Source organism: Anabrus simplex, chromosome 3, assembly GCF_040414725.1.
Source record: "Anabrus simplex isolate iqAnaSimp1 chromosome 3, ASM4041472v1, whole genome shotgun sequence".
NCBI classification, from domain to species: domain Eukaryota; kingdom Metazoa; phylum Arthropoda; class Insecta; order Orthoptera; family Tettigoniidae; genus Anabrus; species Anabrus simplex.
The window spans coordinates 384,911,701-384,932,341 of record NC_090267.1 but is presented as its reverse complement, the minus strand read 5'-3'; the positions used below and the strand labels follow the sequence as shown (position 1 = coordinate 384,932,341).

The window sequence follows — 20,641 nt, the reverse complement described above, 5'->3', positions numbered from 1 at the left end:
AACCATGTACTGTATCGGGCGTCTCATCTCTGCAGCAAGGTTATCTGGGTGAGTGGTTTTTCTTGGCTTCATTTATCTAAAAAAAAAGTCTTGACTTCATTAACATAATTTGTTTACTGGATCCTTTGATGGTGCTGATGTCTGAGGATGGTACATGGTGGAATTTCTTAGGTTGAGATCTTTACAAAGTAGCTTTACCAAGGTTCTCTTGGTTCTTTCCAATCCACCAGTCATGTGTAGCAAGTTTCTCATAAAAGTCTGCATACTGAGCAGTTTTTGTCAATGTTGTGTCTTCACCATTTTCCTGGGGGCTGTTTTGCACAAGTTCCACTGAGACAGTTTGTCATCATTAAAGAACAAGTGATAAAACCATTTCTTCTAGCATGCCACATTCTTCATCGTTGCAGTCATGATTTTCCTCACTATCTTTGCCTTGAATTCATTGTTCTAAGAAAGGCACATGCTGCTTCTAACAGACACATATAAGAACCAAGTATAAAAAATGACCTTACTACCATTTCAAATTTAACAGTAGAGTCAGTATTTGTAAAAGAAAGGAGATAAATGTTGTTTGTGGAATATATAAGTTACGTTTTGATTTATTCAACCTGACAGACACATTGCACAACAGAGCACTCAAATAAAAAAGAGAATTTGCATTTGTCGACTGTTTACTATGCACAGCACATAAATAGACAGACATCAACACAAGCATGGAAATATTCCACATCAGCCTTAAACTGTCAGAGTGGAGTGCCGAGCGGTGCTCGTCGTGTAATGAGCATCGCATCTGGTGGAGTGACGAGCACTGTTCGCATGGTACACACGTGTACTGTACTGCGATCTAGCAGTTACGATCAAAACCATTTGTTCTTAACTTATTACTCCTTGAATAGGAAGTTTTGAGCTTTTGAACGATTTATCTTGATCTCTATTTCAATAGTGTTTTGTTCACTGAAATTCGAGTGATATTCCAAGGAATGTTTATCTCTGCCACTACGAGCAACCACTGCATTTGTCTGCTATCTAGTGCCTACTATGCACACTTCTCGCATTATACCTTCATTTCCTCTCGGGGAAGAACCAGACTGAAACAATCACAAATTCTGTCTATTCAGGGCTCTCTTGAGATGTTCTTTTCTGATCTTTTTCCTTATCACTTGCTGTCTTGCATTCCCTGTCTTGAGTGGAGAAGGCTTCTACAAGCAAGTGCGGGTTATCGAGCATGGAAATAGAGGATGTTTTAGGAGAATGAGTGATTCTGATGAATGTTTGTTACATTCAGATGGTGATCTGAGTGTTGTGGATGACATCGCTGTACACAAAGTCCTCAGTTTGGAATTGCATATGAGTGACAGAATGCAGAATGGCGATCTGTATGTCATGGCTAATACATCTCTAATTACATGGGTCAAATAGAACAGTTTATAGAGAACACAGGGAGAATGAAGAAGTTGGGGAATGTGATGGTATGAAGGGGGGTCTGCATTGAGGGAGTTTCAAGAAATTCCACACCAATCTCAACCATTAAGGTACAACAGCATCATATTTTCTGAATGAATAGTCTATAATAATAATAATAATGTTAAAGCTACTTTTTTACATCCCACCAACTACTTTTTGACAGTTTTCAGACATGCTGAGGTGCAAGAATTTTGTCCTGCAGGAGTACTTTTACATGCCACTAAATCTACTGACGTGAGGCTGATGTATGTCAGCACCTTCAAATACTACTGGACTGAGCCAGGATCGAACCTGCCAAGTTGGGGTCAGAAGGCCACACAGCCTGGCAGAATAGTTTATAAAACATGCCTATGATAGTATTATTGAAAGCTGTAAAACAGTATCAGAGTTATGCTGCTTTGAGCAAAGTCTTGCTCAAGTCTGAAAAATTTTGAAAACCGTGCTTAGAACTTCTCCCGCAGCACAGAAATGGCTGGGCATTTAAATCCACTGCACTGAAGGATGTCCTGAACTGAGAACAATATGAAATAGTTAAAAGCACTTGAATAAGATAGGTAACTTATTTACCAGAAAAATGTATAGTAAAATCATCATCATCATCATCATCATCATCATCATCATCAATCTCCCTTTTCCAGCTCCAGCTGGCTTTGGATGTTCCTTTCCTTCTTCTTCCATTCAACCACCTTTGCTGATCTTCAACTGTATTTCAGTCCAGGTTCCTTCTTATTATGCTATTCATGACCGAGTCCAACCACCTTAGTCTGGGTATATCCTCCCTTATTCTCCCTTCAGTCTTAGCCGGGGCGATGACCTCGATGTTAGGCCTCTTTAAACAACAATCATCATCATCATCATCATCATCATCAGTCTTAGCCTCCATCATCCACTTTGTAATCCTTCCCTCTTCCAACCTCTTAACAAGTCAAAACCATCTCAGTTTCTACTTTCTTGTCTTTCGTATCATACTTCTTAAAATTTTCAGCTCCCTGTCCCCATACTATTTGTTTGTCTCCTTCACAATTTCATTCATTACCATTAAGAACACTGGGGGGCATGATTAGCTTAGTGGATTAGGTGCTGGCTTCCCACCCAGAATCCCATTCTGTCCTGGCTTGAGATTGTCATCTCAAAATTCATGTAGTGTCAGGAAAGATACCCATCTCTTAAACACTGGACCAAGACCAAAATGAGCCTGGGTGATGCCAACAACTCCAGAAATAACTAGGACAAGCTGAAGAGAGAAAGAAAACCCCTTAAAAATAATAACAGTGACAGCACACTTTCCTGTCTTAGTCTAGTCAGATTTCAAAACCATTCCATCCTACATACAGTGGACTGGACACTGCTGCAACAACTGTTGTACATTGCTTGCACATATTCGTCTTCCAAATCCTTTCTGCTTCATGATTTTCCATACCTTTATTATTCATTGTTACAATTTATTGCAACTATTCAATGTGACATAGTACTGTTGGAAGCAATAGGAATACAGAATTATGTGAAGCATGTAAAATACTAACTACACATTAATCAAATTCAATTTTGTTCACCAGCGACCACAGATCCTCACATGATAATTCACCCATAAATATCTATTTCAAAATTAGAGTTCTGCAAATTACAACTTATTGAACATGATTTACATTAAGAAAAGAGTACTCGATATTTACCTGAGATAAACAGGTACAAAACCAGCCCTCTTCCAGAACTTAAGTAACTGTTCCGTAAGGCCAAAGGAAACTCCCAGGTAGTCAAGTTGCTCAGGAGGACGTTCACTCAACTTCAACAGTAATGGAGGCAAAGACTTTCGTGGCTCTGAGAAAATAAAGAATAAAGTTTCAGAGATACATAAACAGGAATTGTGATTCCTATAAGAATGTAGTATTTTTCAGTAAAGCAGGTGATTATACAATCATTTGTTCACTTTCTAAGATTTTTCCATCAACCTATTGAAAAGTTACAAAATATTCCAATGGAAGTAGCTGTCCTTGTATGTCCAAGTTCAGCATGTTGTTTCAAGTTAAATTGGAGGAGGATGAAGAGGAGGAGGGTGGAGGAAGAGGAGGTGGATATTTTCTATGCACAGAACCTGACAACTCTTTGTTTCCATAAATGTTTACCTTCACAATAACCATATTTTGGGCTAAGGGTTAATAATGTGTGTGTTAGGGTCCTCAGCACAAATTATGAAGAATAAGTGATGATAGTGGGAGCACTTTATATTCCCAATATTTCTAGCCATGGAAACAAGATGGATAACTACTGAAAGTTTCAAATTAAATTTCTCTTTAGCCAGGGTGAGTGGCTCAGGTGGTTGAGGCGTTGGCCTTCCGACCCCAACTCGGCAGGTTCGATCCTGGCTCACTCCAGCAGTATTTTAAGGTGCTCAAATACGTCAGCCTTGTTTCAGCAGATTTACTGGCACATAAAAGAACTCCTTCGGGACTAAATCTGGCACCTCAGTGTCCCTGGTCACCAAAAAAGTAGTTAGTGGGAGTAAAGCCAATAACATTATTATTATTATTGTTATTATTATTAAATTTCTCTTAGTAACCCAAATGCTAAGCAAAACTGCAATTACTGAGCACCTTTCTGGTAACTGAAAGGGATGATGTATTTGCTCCTACAATAAACAGTCAAACCTCTCTTCTGCGGACAATGTCGGTTCTGTGGAAAGAAGTCCGCTATGAGAGGTGCCCGCTGAAACAAGGTTGAAAAAATTAATTGAACATTTCAACGGCAAAGAACAACTGCCATAAATCTAAGCATACATCTTTATTTTGTTTATTCTAAATAATTTCTAACAAAATACTTGCATGGGAGATTATAGAAGTCATTTTATAGCCTTTACAAACATTACAGCTTTGAGAAGTAATTCAACTTTGTCTGTATAAATTTAGCACTTCTTTTCTTTACTGTGATATTCTCAAAACAGGAATAAAGTCTGTTAAAAGGTTCCACTGTGTTATCTCCATACTCATGATCAGGCATGACACACAAATTCTTAACCTGTTTAAGAAACTTTAGTCTCTGCTTCACTGGCAGAACTTCTTCATGTAATTCTTCTGCCTCACTACCAGTGACACTTTTCATTCCTGATTTGGGATCTGTAAAACAAATTTTTTTAAATTTCTAAATGCTCCTTTTGTCCAACACGTGAAGGCTGCTAAGTGTACAGCTAGAATTATTTATGAATTGCACTGAATTACAGTAGATGTCCGCTATAACGAGTACGGCATATAACGAGAACCCCATTACAAATTGCAATGTACTTATCACTCCACTCAGCCTTGTAGGACCTGTGCCCCTGAACAGGTGCACAATACTAAACGCCATCAGCGATCTCATTCAAACCCAAGCTGTAATAGAAGAGACGCATAACAACATATTAATTATCACTCCTCTCGAAAACAACCTTGGCCGAGAACTTCACACATGGATATCAGCACTCAAAGAAGTCCTGTAAGACCCATGGTTTTACGCCCCTCAGACTCCCACCCTCACCAAAAATCAGAAGAAGCACCTGAAGTAGAAGAGGACGACAAGTACGAAGATATTGAAGATACAGAAGATGAAGATGAAGAAAAACATCGGAGGATGGTCCTACATTTTGTGAATGCGGCTCTCATATTGCTACACCACAATCCCTAACGCACATCAGCACCCAAACCTCTCCTTTAATCACAGAACAGGAAATCCAAACTGATCCAATAAACACACAACCTGCAGCCACAGAACCCACCCAAACAAATTCCACACAGCTAAAAAACCCTCCTCATAACTTTCAACAATCACCTACCTGCCAACCAACACCCAACCACAACAGAACCTGTACAACCAAAAATAAGCCTCACCCACAATCCACACTCATCTTCATGTGCTATAACTGCCTACAGTTAAACCACTCTGCAGCAACCTGCAGAAATCAGACCCACTGAAACAAATGTGGTGATCATTACCATCACACCGCCTGCCCAGTCCCACAGGACCAGGCCACTCTAACTGCAAAGGCAATCATGCTGCCTCATACCCAGGCTGCCCATTTCTCAAGAAAGCAATAAAAGCTCATCACACTGCAAACAAACACCTCCGCCAACCACAACCAACTAACAAACCCTGTCCCTTTTTTTTTTTTTAAACGCTATTTATTCGGGGCGTCGACGTAAGAAGATCTTTTGCCTATACATCGCACCATATGTTATGAACCTGCGTGTATTTGGAAATGGCGGAAGTGTAAAGTATTGAATGTGAGGAAAGGAATATTAAGGACGACAAACACCCAGTCCCCAGGCCAACGATATTAATTATTTACAATTAAAAACCCCTGACCGGCTGGGAATCGAACCCGGGGCTGCCGGGTGACAGGCGGACGCTTTGCCCCCTACACCGCGGAGCCGTACAATCCCAACCTTACTTAACCTTAACCTCAACCCCCCCTCCCACGCACTATCTGGGCCGCACATCACAAACCATCCCCACCATAGAACTTCTGAAAAATCTCCTCTCACTACTAACCAGCACTACATAACCAACATATCCCAACCCAAGACATTTCCCACCCACAAACACTGCATGGCCCATCAATCAACAACGCATCCCAAAATATACCCCTTCTAAACCTTTCAACGAGCCCAACTGATGGCAGCACCTTCCAAAGTGCAAATAAGTCACCTATTCTTAAGTCCCAAACAATGGCAAACAAATGCCACCACCACATTTCAAACCTCCACAATCGCCATTCCACTATTTCCCTAAAATACTGGGAAAACTACCAAACAAACCCACCAGTCAACCACGGCCGACTTGATGCGTCGCTCTAGCTAGTTCCTTACCGGCCTTGACAATCGGGTCCACACACTGTAATCGGAGTAGTTACACAGCTTGACACGTGGCGCTGGCGACCTACCTATTTGTGGTAGAAATGCATACTTCTTTATGGAAAATATATTTGACTTTGATTGCCGATTTATTGTAATTTAGAGTTATGGAGAATGTTACATAGGTTAATACTGTTAAAATTATTAATCCTAAAGGTTACTTCCGTTTATATTTGCCAAAATGATGTCGTGAAATGAAACTGCAGGGAGATGGAGTAGTCCAGCTGACATTCTGATACTGACTCTGATTGCCGATGTATCTTAATTTAGGGAATAACAGAGTATGTTACATTGACTAATACTGTTAAAATGATTAATCCTAAAGCCTACTTTCGTTGATATGTGCCAAAATAATGCCGTGAAATGAAAGTGCAGTGGAGTAGTCCAACTGACGTTCCTTAACTGTGAGGAAAAATAGTAATCGTTTTTATTATCATAGCATTTAGATACATAGCAGAACTTACCACAATACTTTTGTCTTCTGGTGTTAATCTTGAGATTAAGAGTCATTGTTTAATTAGAGTTTTAAAATTCTTCAAGTGCTGCTCTCAGGAACGGGGCTGGACAAAACATAAAAGTCTTACTTTTTCCACATTCGTTGCATGCATAACATAAATATTTTGACTCAAACATGTTTCAATTTTAATTTCAATATATATAGTTTCAGATTACATTTCATTCATACCTTTCACTAGAATATTAAATACCGGGCAAGTTGGCCGTACTAAATTATGACAATAATTTTTACTTGAAATGCAGTAGGGCGGAACAAGTTGGCCGCACGGTGTGCAGCTATGAGCTGTGAGCTTGCATCCGGGAGATAGTGGGTTCGAACCCCACTGTCGGCAGCCCTGAAGATGGTTTCCGTGGTTTCCCATTTTCACATCAGGCTGTACCTTAATTAAGGCCACCACATACCGAGCTTGACAGCTGCAGTCGCTTAACTGTGGCCAGTATCCAGTATTCGGGAGATAGTACGTTCGAACCCCACTGTCGGCAGCCCTGAAAATGGTTTTCCGTGGTTTCCCATTTTCACACCAGGCAAATGCTGGGCCTGCACCTTAATTAAGGCCATGGCCGCTTCCTTCCCACTCCTAGCCCTTTCCTGTCCCATCATCGCCATAAGACCTATCTGTGTCGGTGCGACGTAAAGCAAAAAAAAAAAGTTAAGGCCACAGCCGGTTCCTTCGCACTGCTAGCCCTTTCCTATTCCACCGGCGTCATAAGACCTATCTGTGTCGGTATAACGTAGAACAAATAGCAAAAAAGAAGAATAATAATTTTAAATCAAAATTCAGTGAGAGAAGAGTATTTTGAGTAAATAAATTTTAAACTGTTCATTGCTCAGGTAACAACACTTCATACATTGGCCTTACCGTCACAGCAGTAGTGATTCTTACTTGTCAATGTTTAAATGTTAAAGTTCGATTAGTAATACCTGTCGATTGCTGTTCCGTAAAGAAAACTAGAAATGAAAGTGGAGAACATGTTTGTGTAATAAATGCGTATATAACGTGTCCGACAGCAGTTGTCAATACCAATATAGTTGGTCCGTTATTGGACATTATAAATTTTCCAGGCAACTCATTCCTGGTTGCCAGCGTTTTGCCCCAGTGTGCAGAGTTGGGTTCGTCAATTGGTAAATAGCACACCTACCAAGACGCATGGCTAGTGCATACCGTGAAGGCCACTGCGTAGGTTACTTGGAGCCACCGGTTCATTTTCAAAAATTGATGTTTGCTTGGCCATCAGATGATGCAGATGTTGATTGCCATAGGGAACCTGAAATATTTGTCCTGAATGAGTAAATATTGGTATTATAAATTATAAATTAGGCTGCAAACTCTCTACACCAGGGATGGCGAACCTTTTCCAACTAGTGTGCCAACTTTGGTCTGGATTATTATTCTCAACTGTCTACTGTGCCACTGGTTATTTTCGTTTGTAATGGCTATAATTCCCTCCCCACCACCACTCACCACCGCTCCCACCGAATTCCATCCCTAATTCCAAATTATGTTCCATAATATGTTATTACATATATATATATATATATAGTAAAATAATACATTTGAATGCATGTTTCATGGTCGTATTTTGCCAATACCGCAAAAATACATAGTAGCAATGTCATTTTTATCATTTAGACTTTCACGGCCTGTGTAACTATTCATGAGGTATATTTTTGGGCTTATGCTGTGTAATTAATTATAAAACACACTCAACACGTTTCGAAAGGAACCTTGCCTTTCTTCATCAGGAGACCAGAGAGAAATGAAACGACGCATAACAGGTTGCAAGGAGAAATCAACAAGGAACTAGAAATGGTGCTCTAAGATGTAAACGGGACGCAATATTAGCCCCAGAGAGAGACAATGAATGGCAAGAGTTTACTCTCTAATGGTTCTGATAATAGGTAGCCATGATTCACTGAGGTTGTAGCCTGTATCGCGGTTGAAATTGTCTGGGTGTTTACGTATTTCAACTGCCTCCCTGATAATTCTTGGGCAATATTGCTTTATACGGGCAAGAACATCCACTTCTTGGAACCTCAACCGCGATACAGGCTACAACCTCAGTGAATCATGGCTACCTATTATCAGAACCATTAGAGAGTAATGCTTTACTGTTGCCATTCGTTGTCTCTATCTGGGGCTAAAATTGCGTCCCGTTTACATCTTAGGGCACCATTTCTAGTTCCATGTTGCTTTCTCCTTGCAACCTGTTATATGTCGTTTCATTTCTCTCTGGTCTCCTGATGAAGAAAGACAAGGTTCCTTTCGAAACGCGTTGAGTGTGTTTTATAATTAATTACACGGCATAAGCCCAAAAATATACCTCATGAATATGTCATTTTTGTTAGGTTCATAACTTGTTGTTTTCAATAACACACGAGAAGCACTCAGATCTGAGCCAAGATGGTTTCTAACTGTTGACTTCACAACGTTCATTGCAGAAAACAGCTGCTTGTAAGTGTATGATGTCCCAGACAAAGTAAGTAGCGCTGTAGCAAGTTTCTTTATGGCCGAAAGCATTTGTGGGAGGCTGTTCCACTGTTCAGGTATTAAGTTCTCCGGCTTCCGGAGAGAGTATTCACCATCAAAAGCACACTCGATTTTCACCAATGCTTCATCAAGTTGTACGTTTTTCACCCATGTACTGCTTTCTTAAAATTCAGTCAACTCCATTTCTAAACTGTCAGTATCTAACCACTCAAAAAAAAAGAGACTCATTTGTGCAATATGAGGTGTTGAAATAAAGTGCGATAATTTCTCGAAATCTCGAAACTGGGATAATCTCTTGGGAACTATTTGTCTTACAAAATTCAAAACAATAAACTGTTACTCGCTAAGAATAATTATGCAATGCTGGCAACCACACACAAGTCAAAATTCACTAATTCACTGATGTGGGTGAGGGAATGGCTTGACAGCCGCATCTGACATTTATCTCACTTGACTTCCAGACCTATCAGTGTTGCAGTGTTGCTGTAATACCCATCCAAATGGAACAAGAATTTAGATTTTCGGTATTTATTTCTTAAACCTGGAACACTATGACTATACGATGCACGAGATATGTATAGTCTACAGTATAAAAGGTACATAAAAAGTTTAATATGTGCATGTGGTGTGCCACCGAAATCGTGTTTGCATGTCACCTAGTGACACGCGTGGCATAGGTTCGCCATCCCTGCTCTACACCATTACGAACATTTCTGACAGCCATGCACGATTCACCATACACTTCCGTCAATTGGCGATGGATTTCAATCGGTTCAGTACCTTTTGCTTTCAAAAACCGAATAACTGTGCGCATTTCACACTTGGCGGTAACATCCAACGGGTGCTCCATTCTCAACGGGTGCCAAGCCAAGACTGAGTGCCTCAGCACGGTGTGCGCATGTTTATATGCGAGCACAGGAAACACTATTCACAATATTGTGACCAACAGCCACATGAACAGAGTTTTGTATTTATTAAAAAATAGGACACCTTATTTTTGGAATTACCCTCGTAAGAATACAGCAGTCTGCAAGTTTCTACCAGGGTGTGAGAGACACTGTATGGAACAAAGATGTGCCAATGAAGAGCAAGGTTTTATACTCGTCCTATTATAAACCTATACTGACCTATGCTTCAGCAGCCTGGATGCTAAGCGGAACGAAAGTACGATAAAACGGCTGAAATGAGGTACTTGAGAAGCATACAGGGAAAGACAAGATGAGATAGAATACAAAATGACGAAATAAGGAGAAGCGTGGGAGTGTGTAAACTTCAAGAAGAGATTGATATAGCAAAGCTGATATGGTTTGGACACAAGATGAGAATGCCAGGATAGAGAATACCAAAGAGAACATTCATGGATATAGAGACTGCAAAGAGGCCTAAGGGACGGCCTAGAATGAGATGGAGGAGCTCTGTTGCGGACTGTATTGCAAATAGAGGAGTCAATAGTAATAAAGTACCAGAAGAGGAGTGGTGGAGGGCTTTGGTACACTACCCTACCCAGGGAGAATCTGGAAAATGGAATGGATGAAGTAGAAGAAGAAAAGTAGAATTTATTATTTTACCGAGTGTGCTGCAACAAAACATGATAGTGATTCTTTCTTTTGAAATTCTCCCACCCTTACAATGTTAAACTTCCTTTGGGATCGCCCTACAGAGCAGAATATGTCCTTCAGATCGTAACTCTACAAGATGTCTGTTAATCCATCTTTTCAGTCTGCTACTTCAGTCACTGTCACTACAGTCTGTTTTGAAAGTTTGTGATATTTGAAGCCATTTCTTTTCAGTTTCTATTCAGTTAATTTATAACTGTTAGGTCCTTCTGTCTGCCGAAGCTAATTGTTAATAAATACGTTTATAAACTACCTGAAGATGAAAACGTATGATAATAGAATTGTACCTGAAAAAGAAACAACTTAATTAAACTAGAATGACATGTTTCATTCTTGAAAGATCTTCTCCCAGAATTTAGTCCAACAAGAGTTCATTTATATGCCACTAGATCTACCGACACAAGGCTGACGTATCTGAGCACCTTCAAATACCACCAGACTGAGTCAGGATTGATCATGCCAAGTTGGGGTCAGGAGGCCAATGCTCAACTATCTGAGCCACTCAACCTGGCACTCGAAGGATAGAAATGTCAAATATTCAAAATATGACAAACCAGAAGAAACAGGCTGTGGATTTTCATTCATTGTTGTGAAATTTTCATTTTAATTGACGATTCTTCTGCATTTTTCATATTCCCTAGTAAATAACTTATCAGCTGATTTTTATTGTGAAGGTTTGATTGTAATTTATTATTGTTATGTGTGTTTTGCATTCCCTTGTAGACGTTCTGCTAATTTTTACTGAGAAAGGATATATTTATTCGATGACTGTTGTGTATGTTTCATATTAGTGTGTATATTTTAAATGTAATTAGAATTACCTCTTTAACCATGTATTTAAGTGTTTGTTACCATCATTTTTCTCTTGTGCAATATACACAAGGACTGAGTACGTGGTGATGGATTATTGTTCTTTACTATTCAAACGTGGAGTCTACGTGACAAGATGTTCATACTGTTTATAGTCAACGACTGACTCAGGTCAAGTTGATATTGTTTATGTTTTTTCAGTTCTCATTCGTTATTACATATCGGCACACCTCAGAACAGGGATGGAATCTACATTAACAGTCCAGAAAGCTTTGTCCGCAGATATTCCATGAAACATTAACAACCTCATGCGAGTTACTATGGGCGAAGAAAACATCAGTAGCAAGGGTAAGGATCATATGCTATCTTCCCATTGTGGTAAATATTATGTAAGGATTAACACCCACATACGTTGCTCTCACCCTGAAATCTTTAGACGGATAAGAGAGCAGACAGCCCAGCACTAGTCACTGTCCTCCTTTACAAGAATAAGGTTCAGATAAACATCGAGAGTCCACCACTTGAATTCTTAATCCAGTAGCATAGCCTGCATCTGGACCTATCAACAAATTTAAAGAAGAACTATGTCAGTGGAATGATAGGTTTTCTTATGAAATGAATACAGATAAGTTTGAACACTTCATTAATGAGTTTGCAGAATATTTGTCTACTGGTATTGATCTTCTTCTGGGACCTAAACATTCTGTAAAAAAGTACTTTGAGCCTAGCAAAGCTAAAAGAAATGCCCAACTTCAAAGAATTTATGAGTAGCAGTCACACAATCAGAGGGCTACCAATAAGGATGGAGAGAAGAGGCATAATAAATATCGGTAACAGGAAACCCAATACCTATATTGTAATCACCGAAGGAAAGCCATCAGAAACATAATAAATGATCAAATATCTCAGTGTAAGGTGAATATTCACGATTTTGGTGAACATTTCTCCTCTATATTCTCTATGCACAACAACTGTGAGTGTGAGACAAACAAAGATGCTATGACCAACAACGAATGCTTAACTCAAGACAATGTATTTGGAAAAAAACACAAGGACGAAGCAACAATGGCAATGAAAAGAATGACAGTGGACACATCAGCTGGACCACACAAGGTTCTAATTAGAACAAAGGATGAGATGGCATCAGCTACCATAACTAAAATTGCTCCTGCTATGTTGAAAACTGGGCATGTTCTTTCACTGTTCACGAAGGCCCACATCATTTTACCACTTAAGAGCAGAGATCACACAAATTTGTACAACTGGAGATTAATAACAATGTGTTCCATCCTTCGGTGTGTCATCGAAAAGGTATTTGATACAAGACTGAGAACATCCAGTTCAGCGAACATGAAAGGAGATTCATGAACTCATCAGGTATTATCATCAACAATGCCTTACTTTGATCCATTTTAAGTTCAGCAAGACTACAAAAGCATGTCACAACCTTGATATTTCTGGGTATAAGTAAGGCCTTTGATAACACTGCCCACTATCATTTGAGTAAAACCATAGAAAGCTCAGCAATCCCAAGTAAGCTTGGATATTTATGCAAGTATCGGGAAAGTAATACCACACAAATCCAGTCCAATTTTCAGAAAATTGAACTGTTTAATTTATGCCGTGATGTTATGCAAGGTTCTTTACTCTCCCTAGCATTGTATAATGTCACTACAGATCATATCATTCAAGAAATCAGCGAAAGAGAACTCTCTGATAAGCACAGCTACTCTATGGTGAATGGTCTCCAACCGTTAACAGTATTATGTTTTGCCAATAATTTTGTTATCAAAAAGCATCAAGATTCAGCAGTTGAACTTACAAAGTTAGCTGTCATAAGATTTCAGGAAGGTTTAAGATTAAATTTGGAAAAGTCTGTCGCTATTAATGTGAAGAAAAATAACAAAGGGATTCATTACAACTGAGGAAAGACTGGTTACTAAATACATTTCTAAAACCGACTGTGTTAAGTATTTAGGAATAAACTATGCTGATGCAATCTTGTTTGATCCGAAGCAAACAATGACACTTCTTCAACAAAAGCTCAGAAATTTACTACAGTATTCTGAATTCTGCATGTTAACATGTAAGTTCTGTGTGTTCCCTCGGGAAAATACCTCAGCACTTCCTAGAAGATGCTGATAAAGCAATAAAATGTACACCAAAAGAAATATTATCTCTTCTTACCAATACACAAAATTCAATTATCTATGCTGATAAACAATATAAAAGTCTTGGTGTGTTCCTAGCAAGTTGGGAGGTTGTGCTTCAGCATACAAATACAGTAACTGTAATATATTGCAATGGTTGGGAATTCTATATATTGGAGCCAAGAGGAACTTGAACGAAGAAACTGGCAACTGCACAAGTAAGCTGAATGCGGACACCGGTAACATCAGCATTAGAATTAGAGATGGTATGTACAATACCAAGAAAATTAGAAGTGTTCTCAAGGATCAGGAATTCGGGAAGTGGTATCAGCTATGAAGGGGGAGGGAGTTTGCCTTTATAAAAAATTAACTCCTTGTAACAGTAGGATAGGAAGGCATGAAGGTCTCTCTAGTTTAGAGTAGAGGGATGATCTGAAAATAACATGCTACGAGGTGCCTGTAAGAAGCGTACAAGGAAGATCCCATCATCAAGATACCCACTGCAGAAGATGAGGTGAGACCAAAACATTAGTTCACGTCTAGGGTTTCAGGCCTTTTGGTAAAACTCTTAGAAACTCCCGCCACCACACCATCAAGTCTTCTATTGAGCAGTGCCTCCGAGGCAAAGGCTTTCAAGTACATGAGGAGGTTCGTGGTCTTGCAACAAACAGCAGCACAAGGATAATAGATATGATCGCCATTAAAGGAAAAAATGCTATATTCTAGATCCCACAATAAGATACAAGTCGCATCTAACTCAACCAGTTGAAGATGACGACGAAAAGAAATATATATTTGCCTACAGTGACATGCCTACAATGACATTACTACTAAAAAAAAAAAAGCGCTAGAGGATATTCAGGTGATGGATTAGTGCCAGGAGGATGATCCCCACAAAGGTAGTGGTAATTGTGAGTCTTCGAGATCAGCACTGATGAACTCATGGACAGGGGGGCTAAAAGCTCTTATTCTCATTCTGAGACATCATCTATACTCATCGGAATAATATCAACTGGGCTTAAGTCTGAATCACATTTGTATTTTAAGTTTTGTAAGAATTATTTTTCAAGTTGTTCTTATAACTTTTGAATGTTTTAAAAGTTTTTGTAGCTTTTAACTTTACTAATTTTTCTCAGAATTGTTAAAATTTATAAATCACAATTGTATTTAACTTTTATGTTCTTTACAAACTATTTCTTTTTTAATCTATATTCACTGTATTGTGTATTCTTTGTCTTCAGGCAGTCTCTACGTGGAGGAAGAATTTATAATAATAAATGTCTGCTACTTTTGAGAGGAAAAAAAATGAGGGTTTCAGGACTCAAAGGCTTTTTATTTGTATGGAGCTTGATAAAACATGAATAACTTGAATTTTTTAAAAGATACTGAAAAGCCACAGCCTGTTTCCAGTCATTCAACCAGGTCAGGAATGGAATGAATTAAGCCCCCAACTAGCAGCGAGGATAGGAATTGTGCCAGCTGCTGAAGCTTGTCACCTCATGGAGTTCCTCATCTCAGTCCTTGAACAATGGAGTTTTTGGACATTTGTCCTTCTAGGCAAACCTGTAACAAATATAATCATCCAAAGACATAAAAATTCATTGGCTAATGAATTACAGATGAAATGTAATGATATTGGACAGTGTTGCTGAAAATGACAGGGAAAACTGGAGTAACCGGAGAAAAACATGTCCGGCCCCCGCTTGGTCCAGCACAAATCTCACATGGAGTGACTGGGATTTGAACCACGGAAGCCAGCGGTGAGGGGCCAGCGCGCTGCCGTCTGAGCCATTGAGGCTTAAAAAAAGAAGTTATTTATTTTTATGTCCCACTAACTACTTTTAAAATTCTTGGAGATGCCGAGGATTTGGAACTTTGTCCCGCAGTTCTTTTACGTGCCAATAAATCTACTGACACGAGGTTGAAATGTCAAAAACATATCAGATGTAAGGCTTTTCAGGCATTTGCTCTATTAACCAGCGTTTCATCTTAGGTTTGACACTAGACTCATCAGAGTGGGATGTGTCAGACCCTACCCACTGACGCTGGGGTGTATGCAGGTGAACTTATCAGAAACCCTTATAAAAGGCACAATCTGATAACTGCATACAGGAGATAAATCTCCACAATGGAATTATTGCCCACCTAGCAATTCCGAATGGAAAATTCTAAATTCCCATGGAGGGAATTACGATATTTTTCACCAATAGAGCATGTCAAAAATGTCAAAAACATATCAGATGTAAGGCTTTTCAGGGGTTTGCTCTATTAACCAGCGTTTCGTCTTAGGTCTGACACTAGGGAATTTAGAAGTTTCCATTCGGAATTGCTAGGCGGGCAATAATTCAATTGTGGAGATTTATCTCCTGTATGCAGTTATCAGACTGTGCCTCTTATAAGGGCTTCTGATAAGTTCACCTGCATACACCCCAGCGTCAGTGGGTAGGGTCTGACACATCCCACTCTAATGAGTCTAGTGTCAGACCTAAGACGAAACGCTGGTTAATAGGGCAAACACCTGAAAAGCCTTACATCTGATATGTTTTTGACATTTTTGACATGCTCTATTGGTGAAAAATATCTAATTCCCTCCATGGGAATTTAGAATTTTCCACGAGGTTGAAATATTTGAGCACCTTCAAACACCACCGGACTGAGCCAGGATCGAACCTGTCAAGTTGGGGTCAGAAGCCCAGCACCTCAACCATCCAAGCCACTCAGCCCGGTGCTTTATCCATGCAGGCTTTCCCTTAAAATGCCCTTGGGTAATGAATTTTTCTCAACAATTGCAAATTTACCATTTTTTCCTTAATTTCTTCTTTGAGAGCTGGTGACATAGTCCTCCACTCATTTCTGGAAGGGACTTTCTAAATTTTAAAATCTTGTTTCCTCTCACAGGACCTATTTACAGAAATGAAAGTTTTAGACTTACCAATAGTTTCCTCCAGAAGTCCCAGTTCCTCATCTTGAACACTGGAGATGCTCTCTTTGGGTAACTGTTCTTCGTCAATACTTGGTATCTTGAATTCATAATACTGTTTCAGTAACTGCAAAGCACGAGTACCATACCCCATCTGAAACATGAAACAAGTAAAATGAATAACTGGAAAAGGAGAGGTTGGGAACAGTGCAAATATGAAATCAGAAATCAAAAACTTTTAGCAATGGATCACAATACTTCAGATAGTACAAAGGTAACAAATTACCCCCAAGTAATCTGGATGTGCAGCTATCCTGACTATCCGGGCACCTGACAGGGAGGGAAAATCCTGGTCTTGGTACTGCTGAGCAATAGTCCATGGAATTAAATCTCCAGCAGCACGTTTACCTCGACTCAGTCCCTGAACAATGGAGTTTTGGGAGATTTGTCCTTCTAGGCAAACCTGTAACAAATATAATCATCCAAAGACATAAAAATTACATGGGAACAATTCTTGCTTGACTGCATGAATTTATGAATTACATTACCCATGGCATATGTAAATCTACATTATTGTCTATCTTCGATCCTATATTAGCTTAAAATCATTTTAACATTGCAAATCATATTGTCATAATTTTTAATGTGTATATTATTCTTGTGTTTTAAATATTGTTATCACTGAAATTAGATTTACATTCAATGTAATGAAATTTGTAACAACAATCCAAATATGACAAACCTTGAGACAATTGTATAGGCTGATGATGCTTATGAATAAAAGCGAAACATGTCCCGGTAAATTAGTGTTGTAACATTACAACTTAACAATACAAACTGTAATTTGTATTGAAAAGGTGGATCAAAATAACCAACAAATTGTTAATATATCACAGCATAGTTCAATACGGGCCTAAAAATGAGATTAGTTACATGTAACATACCACTTAGTCGAGCAGCTTTTCTTCTTTCTCTCAATTCTTCCCAACCCAAACTTTGCAACATTTTTGTAACGCTACTCTTTTGTCGGAAATCACCCAGAACAAATCGAGCTGCTTTTCTTTGGATTTTTTCCAATTCTTGAATCTGGTAATCCTGGTGAGGGAACCATACTGTAGTTGGGGTCTTACCAGAGACTTATATGCCCTCTCCTTTACATCCTTACTACAACCCCTAAACACCCTCATAACTATGTGTAGAGATCTGTACCCTTTATTTACAATCCCATTTATGTGATTACCCCAATGAAGATCTTTCCTTATAATAACACCTAGATACTTACAATGATCTCCAACAGGAACTTTCACCCCATCAACGCAGTAATTAAAACTGAGAGGCCTTTTTCTATTTGTGAAACTCACAACCTGACTTTTAACCCTGTTTATCAACATACCATTGCCTGCTGTCCAACTCACAACATTATCAAGGTCACGTTGCAGTTGCTCAGAATCTTGTAAATTATTTATTACTCTATACAGAATAACATCATCCGCAAAAAGCCTTACCTCCGATTCCACTGCTTTACTCATATCATTTATATATATAAGAAAACATAAAGGTCCGATAATACTGCCTTGAGGAATTCCCCTCTTAATTATTACAGGGTCAGATAAAGCTTCACCTACTCTAATTCTCTGAGATCTATTTTCTAGAAATATAGCAACCCATTCAGTCACTCTTTTGTCTAGTCCAATTGCACTCATTTTTGCCAGTAGTCTCCCATGATCCACCCTATCAAATGCTTTAGACAGGTCAATCGCGATACAGTCCAGTTGACCTCCAGAATCCAAGATATTTGCTATATCTTGCTGGAATCCTACAAGTTGAGCTTCAGTGGAATAGCCTTTCCTAAAACCGAACTGCCTTCTATCGAACCAGTTATTAATTTCACAAACATGTCTAATATAATCAGAAAGAATGCCTTCCCAAAGCTTACATACAACGCATGTCAAACTTACTGGCCTGTAATTTTCAGCTTTATGTCTATCACCCTTTCCTTTATACACAGGGGCTACAATAGCAACTTTCCATTCATCTGGTATAGCTCCTCCGACCAAACAATAATCAAATAAGTACCTCAGATATGGTACTATATCCCAACCCATTGTCTTTAGTATATCCCCAGAAATCTGATCAATTCCAGCCGCTTTTCTAGTTTTCAACTTTTGTATCTTATTGTAAATGTCATTGTCATCATATGTAAATTTTAATACTTCATTGGCCTTAGTCTCCTCCTTTATCTCGACATTTTCCTTGTAACCAACAACCTTGAGAGTGTGATATTGCAAGATGGAAGAAGGATGCAGGAGATAAGCAGACAACTGTAATTAGCTGGAGGGTTATATAAGAACATGAGAGGACTATGATAAAGAAGTACCAATAAGATGCAAGGAAATCACATACAAATACTACTCTATGTATTGATGTATTGATCTGAAACCTGGGTAATGACGAAAACAGAAGAAAGCAAAATCCAGGCAAGTGAAACAAAATTGATAAGAAGTATGCTAGGCAAGATAAAGACAGAAGCAAGAGTGAGAGGAGGAGAGAGAGTGTAGAAGATCCGAAACTGAGGTGGCATAGGCACATGAAAAAAAAAAGGGGGGGGGGAGGAGGAGGAGGAGAAATGAAGATCCTGATGTTGATGCTTGAACTGGAGGTTAGAAGGGAAAGACCAACAGGTGGACCCAGGGAACGATGGAGAGAACAAATTCAACAACAAGACCTAAGGAAGAGAGTGGGGCCAATGACCGTACATGTTAGACCCCTTTAAACAAGCATCATCATCATCAAGGAAGAAAGTGGCAAACTCTCAAGATGTCTTTGGTAGAAAAAATGGCAGAGCTGGAGATCATGATGATAATGATGAATAATAATAATGGTGTGTGACTCCAGGGAGGCCTGGTGCAGGTCTTTCGAGTTGAGCCTTATAGACGACCTAGCATCTGTGAGGATCCGACCCTATCTGTGATGAATTCTAATGATGAAGATGGCATAAACAACCAGTCCCAAACCATTGGAATTAATCAATGAAGATTAAAATTCCTTATTTGGCTGGCAATCAAACCCAGGACCTCTTGGTATAAACACCAGCATGCTAACCATTTAGCCATGGAGCCAGATGACCTAGGTCATCATCATCATACATATATGTATTTCTTCTTCAGCATTTGTCCATCCTGGTGGCAGGGTCTGCTACATGGATTTGTTGTCTTCATTTAGTTCCGTCTTGGGCCATGACAGGGTGGAGATTTACACTCCTCAGACCTTTGTGAAGAGTATTGTCACATTGCCATTTTGGTCATCCTTTTGGTCTCCTACAGGTGACTTCTAACATATAACCTGTCTTTGCATCTTCTAGCATAAAATGATAAAAACCATGAAGTTACAAAATAGACATCTGGTTCAGAAATATCTCACTGTTGCAGCTACCACTAACAGAACAGGTACGATTGTTCTTAAGATAGTGCAGATGTTGTCTGATGAATATTCGAAGCAGAAACAAGCTTTTCAGGGTTGACAAGAAAGAAATAATATTGTGATTTATGAGGGGAGAGCACATCTAATAAGATGACAGTAAGTGAAGATGTGGTGTTTGTCCTTACTCTCATAGCCATGGGAGGTCTTGGGATATTAGTGTATTGACACAAATATAAGATGGGAATTTTTATGTTAATGTTTTTAAGGTAACATGTCCTTTTAGAAACTGGAGTCATTTTACATGTGAAACCTAACATTTAAAAAGTTTGGTATCTATTCCCACCTGTACTGACTTTGTGCAGTGAGTGTATCAATG

The 20,641-nt window shown here is 39.1% G+C and overlaps 1 protein-coding gene across 2 annotated transcripts in view; it reads right to left on the bottom strand.

Moving 5' to 3' along the window:
• Nucleotides 1-20,641, bottom strand: part of l(1)G0020 (RNA cytidine acetyltransferase l(1)G0020) — a 248,047-nt gene that overhangs the window by 70,133 nt on the left and 157,273 nt on the right. For both annotated transcript variants that reach the window (XM_067143333.2, XM_067143334.2), the window contains exons 14-16: nucleotides 17,132-17,308; nucleotides 16,858-16,999; nucleotides 3,138-3,282 (exon numbers count right to left, since the gene is read on the bottom strand). In XM_067143333.2, coding sequence (XP_066999434.2) covers nucleotides 3,138-3,282; nucleotides 16,858-16,999; nucleotides 17,132-17,308 — 464 coding nt within the window. The remainder of the gene's footprint in view (nucleotides 1-3,137; nucleotides 3,283-16,857; nucleotides 17,000-17,131; nucleotides 17,309-20,641) is intronic.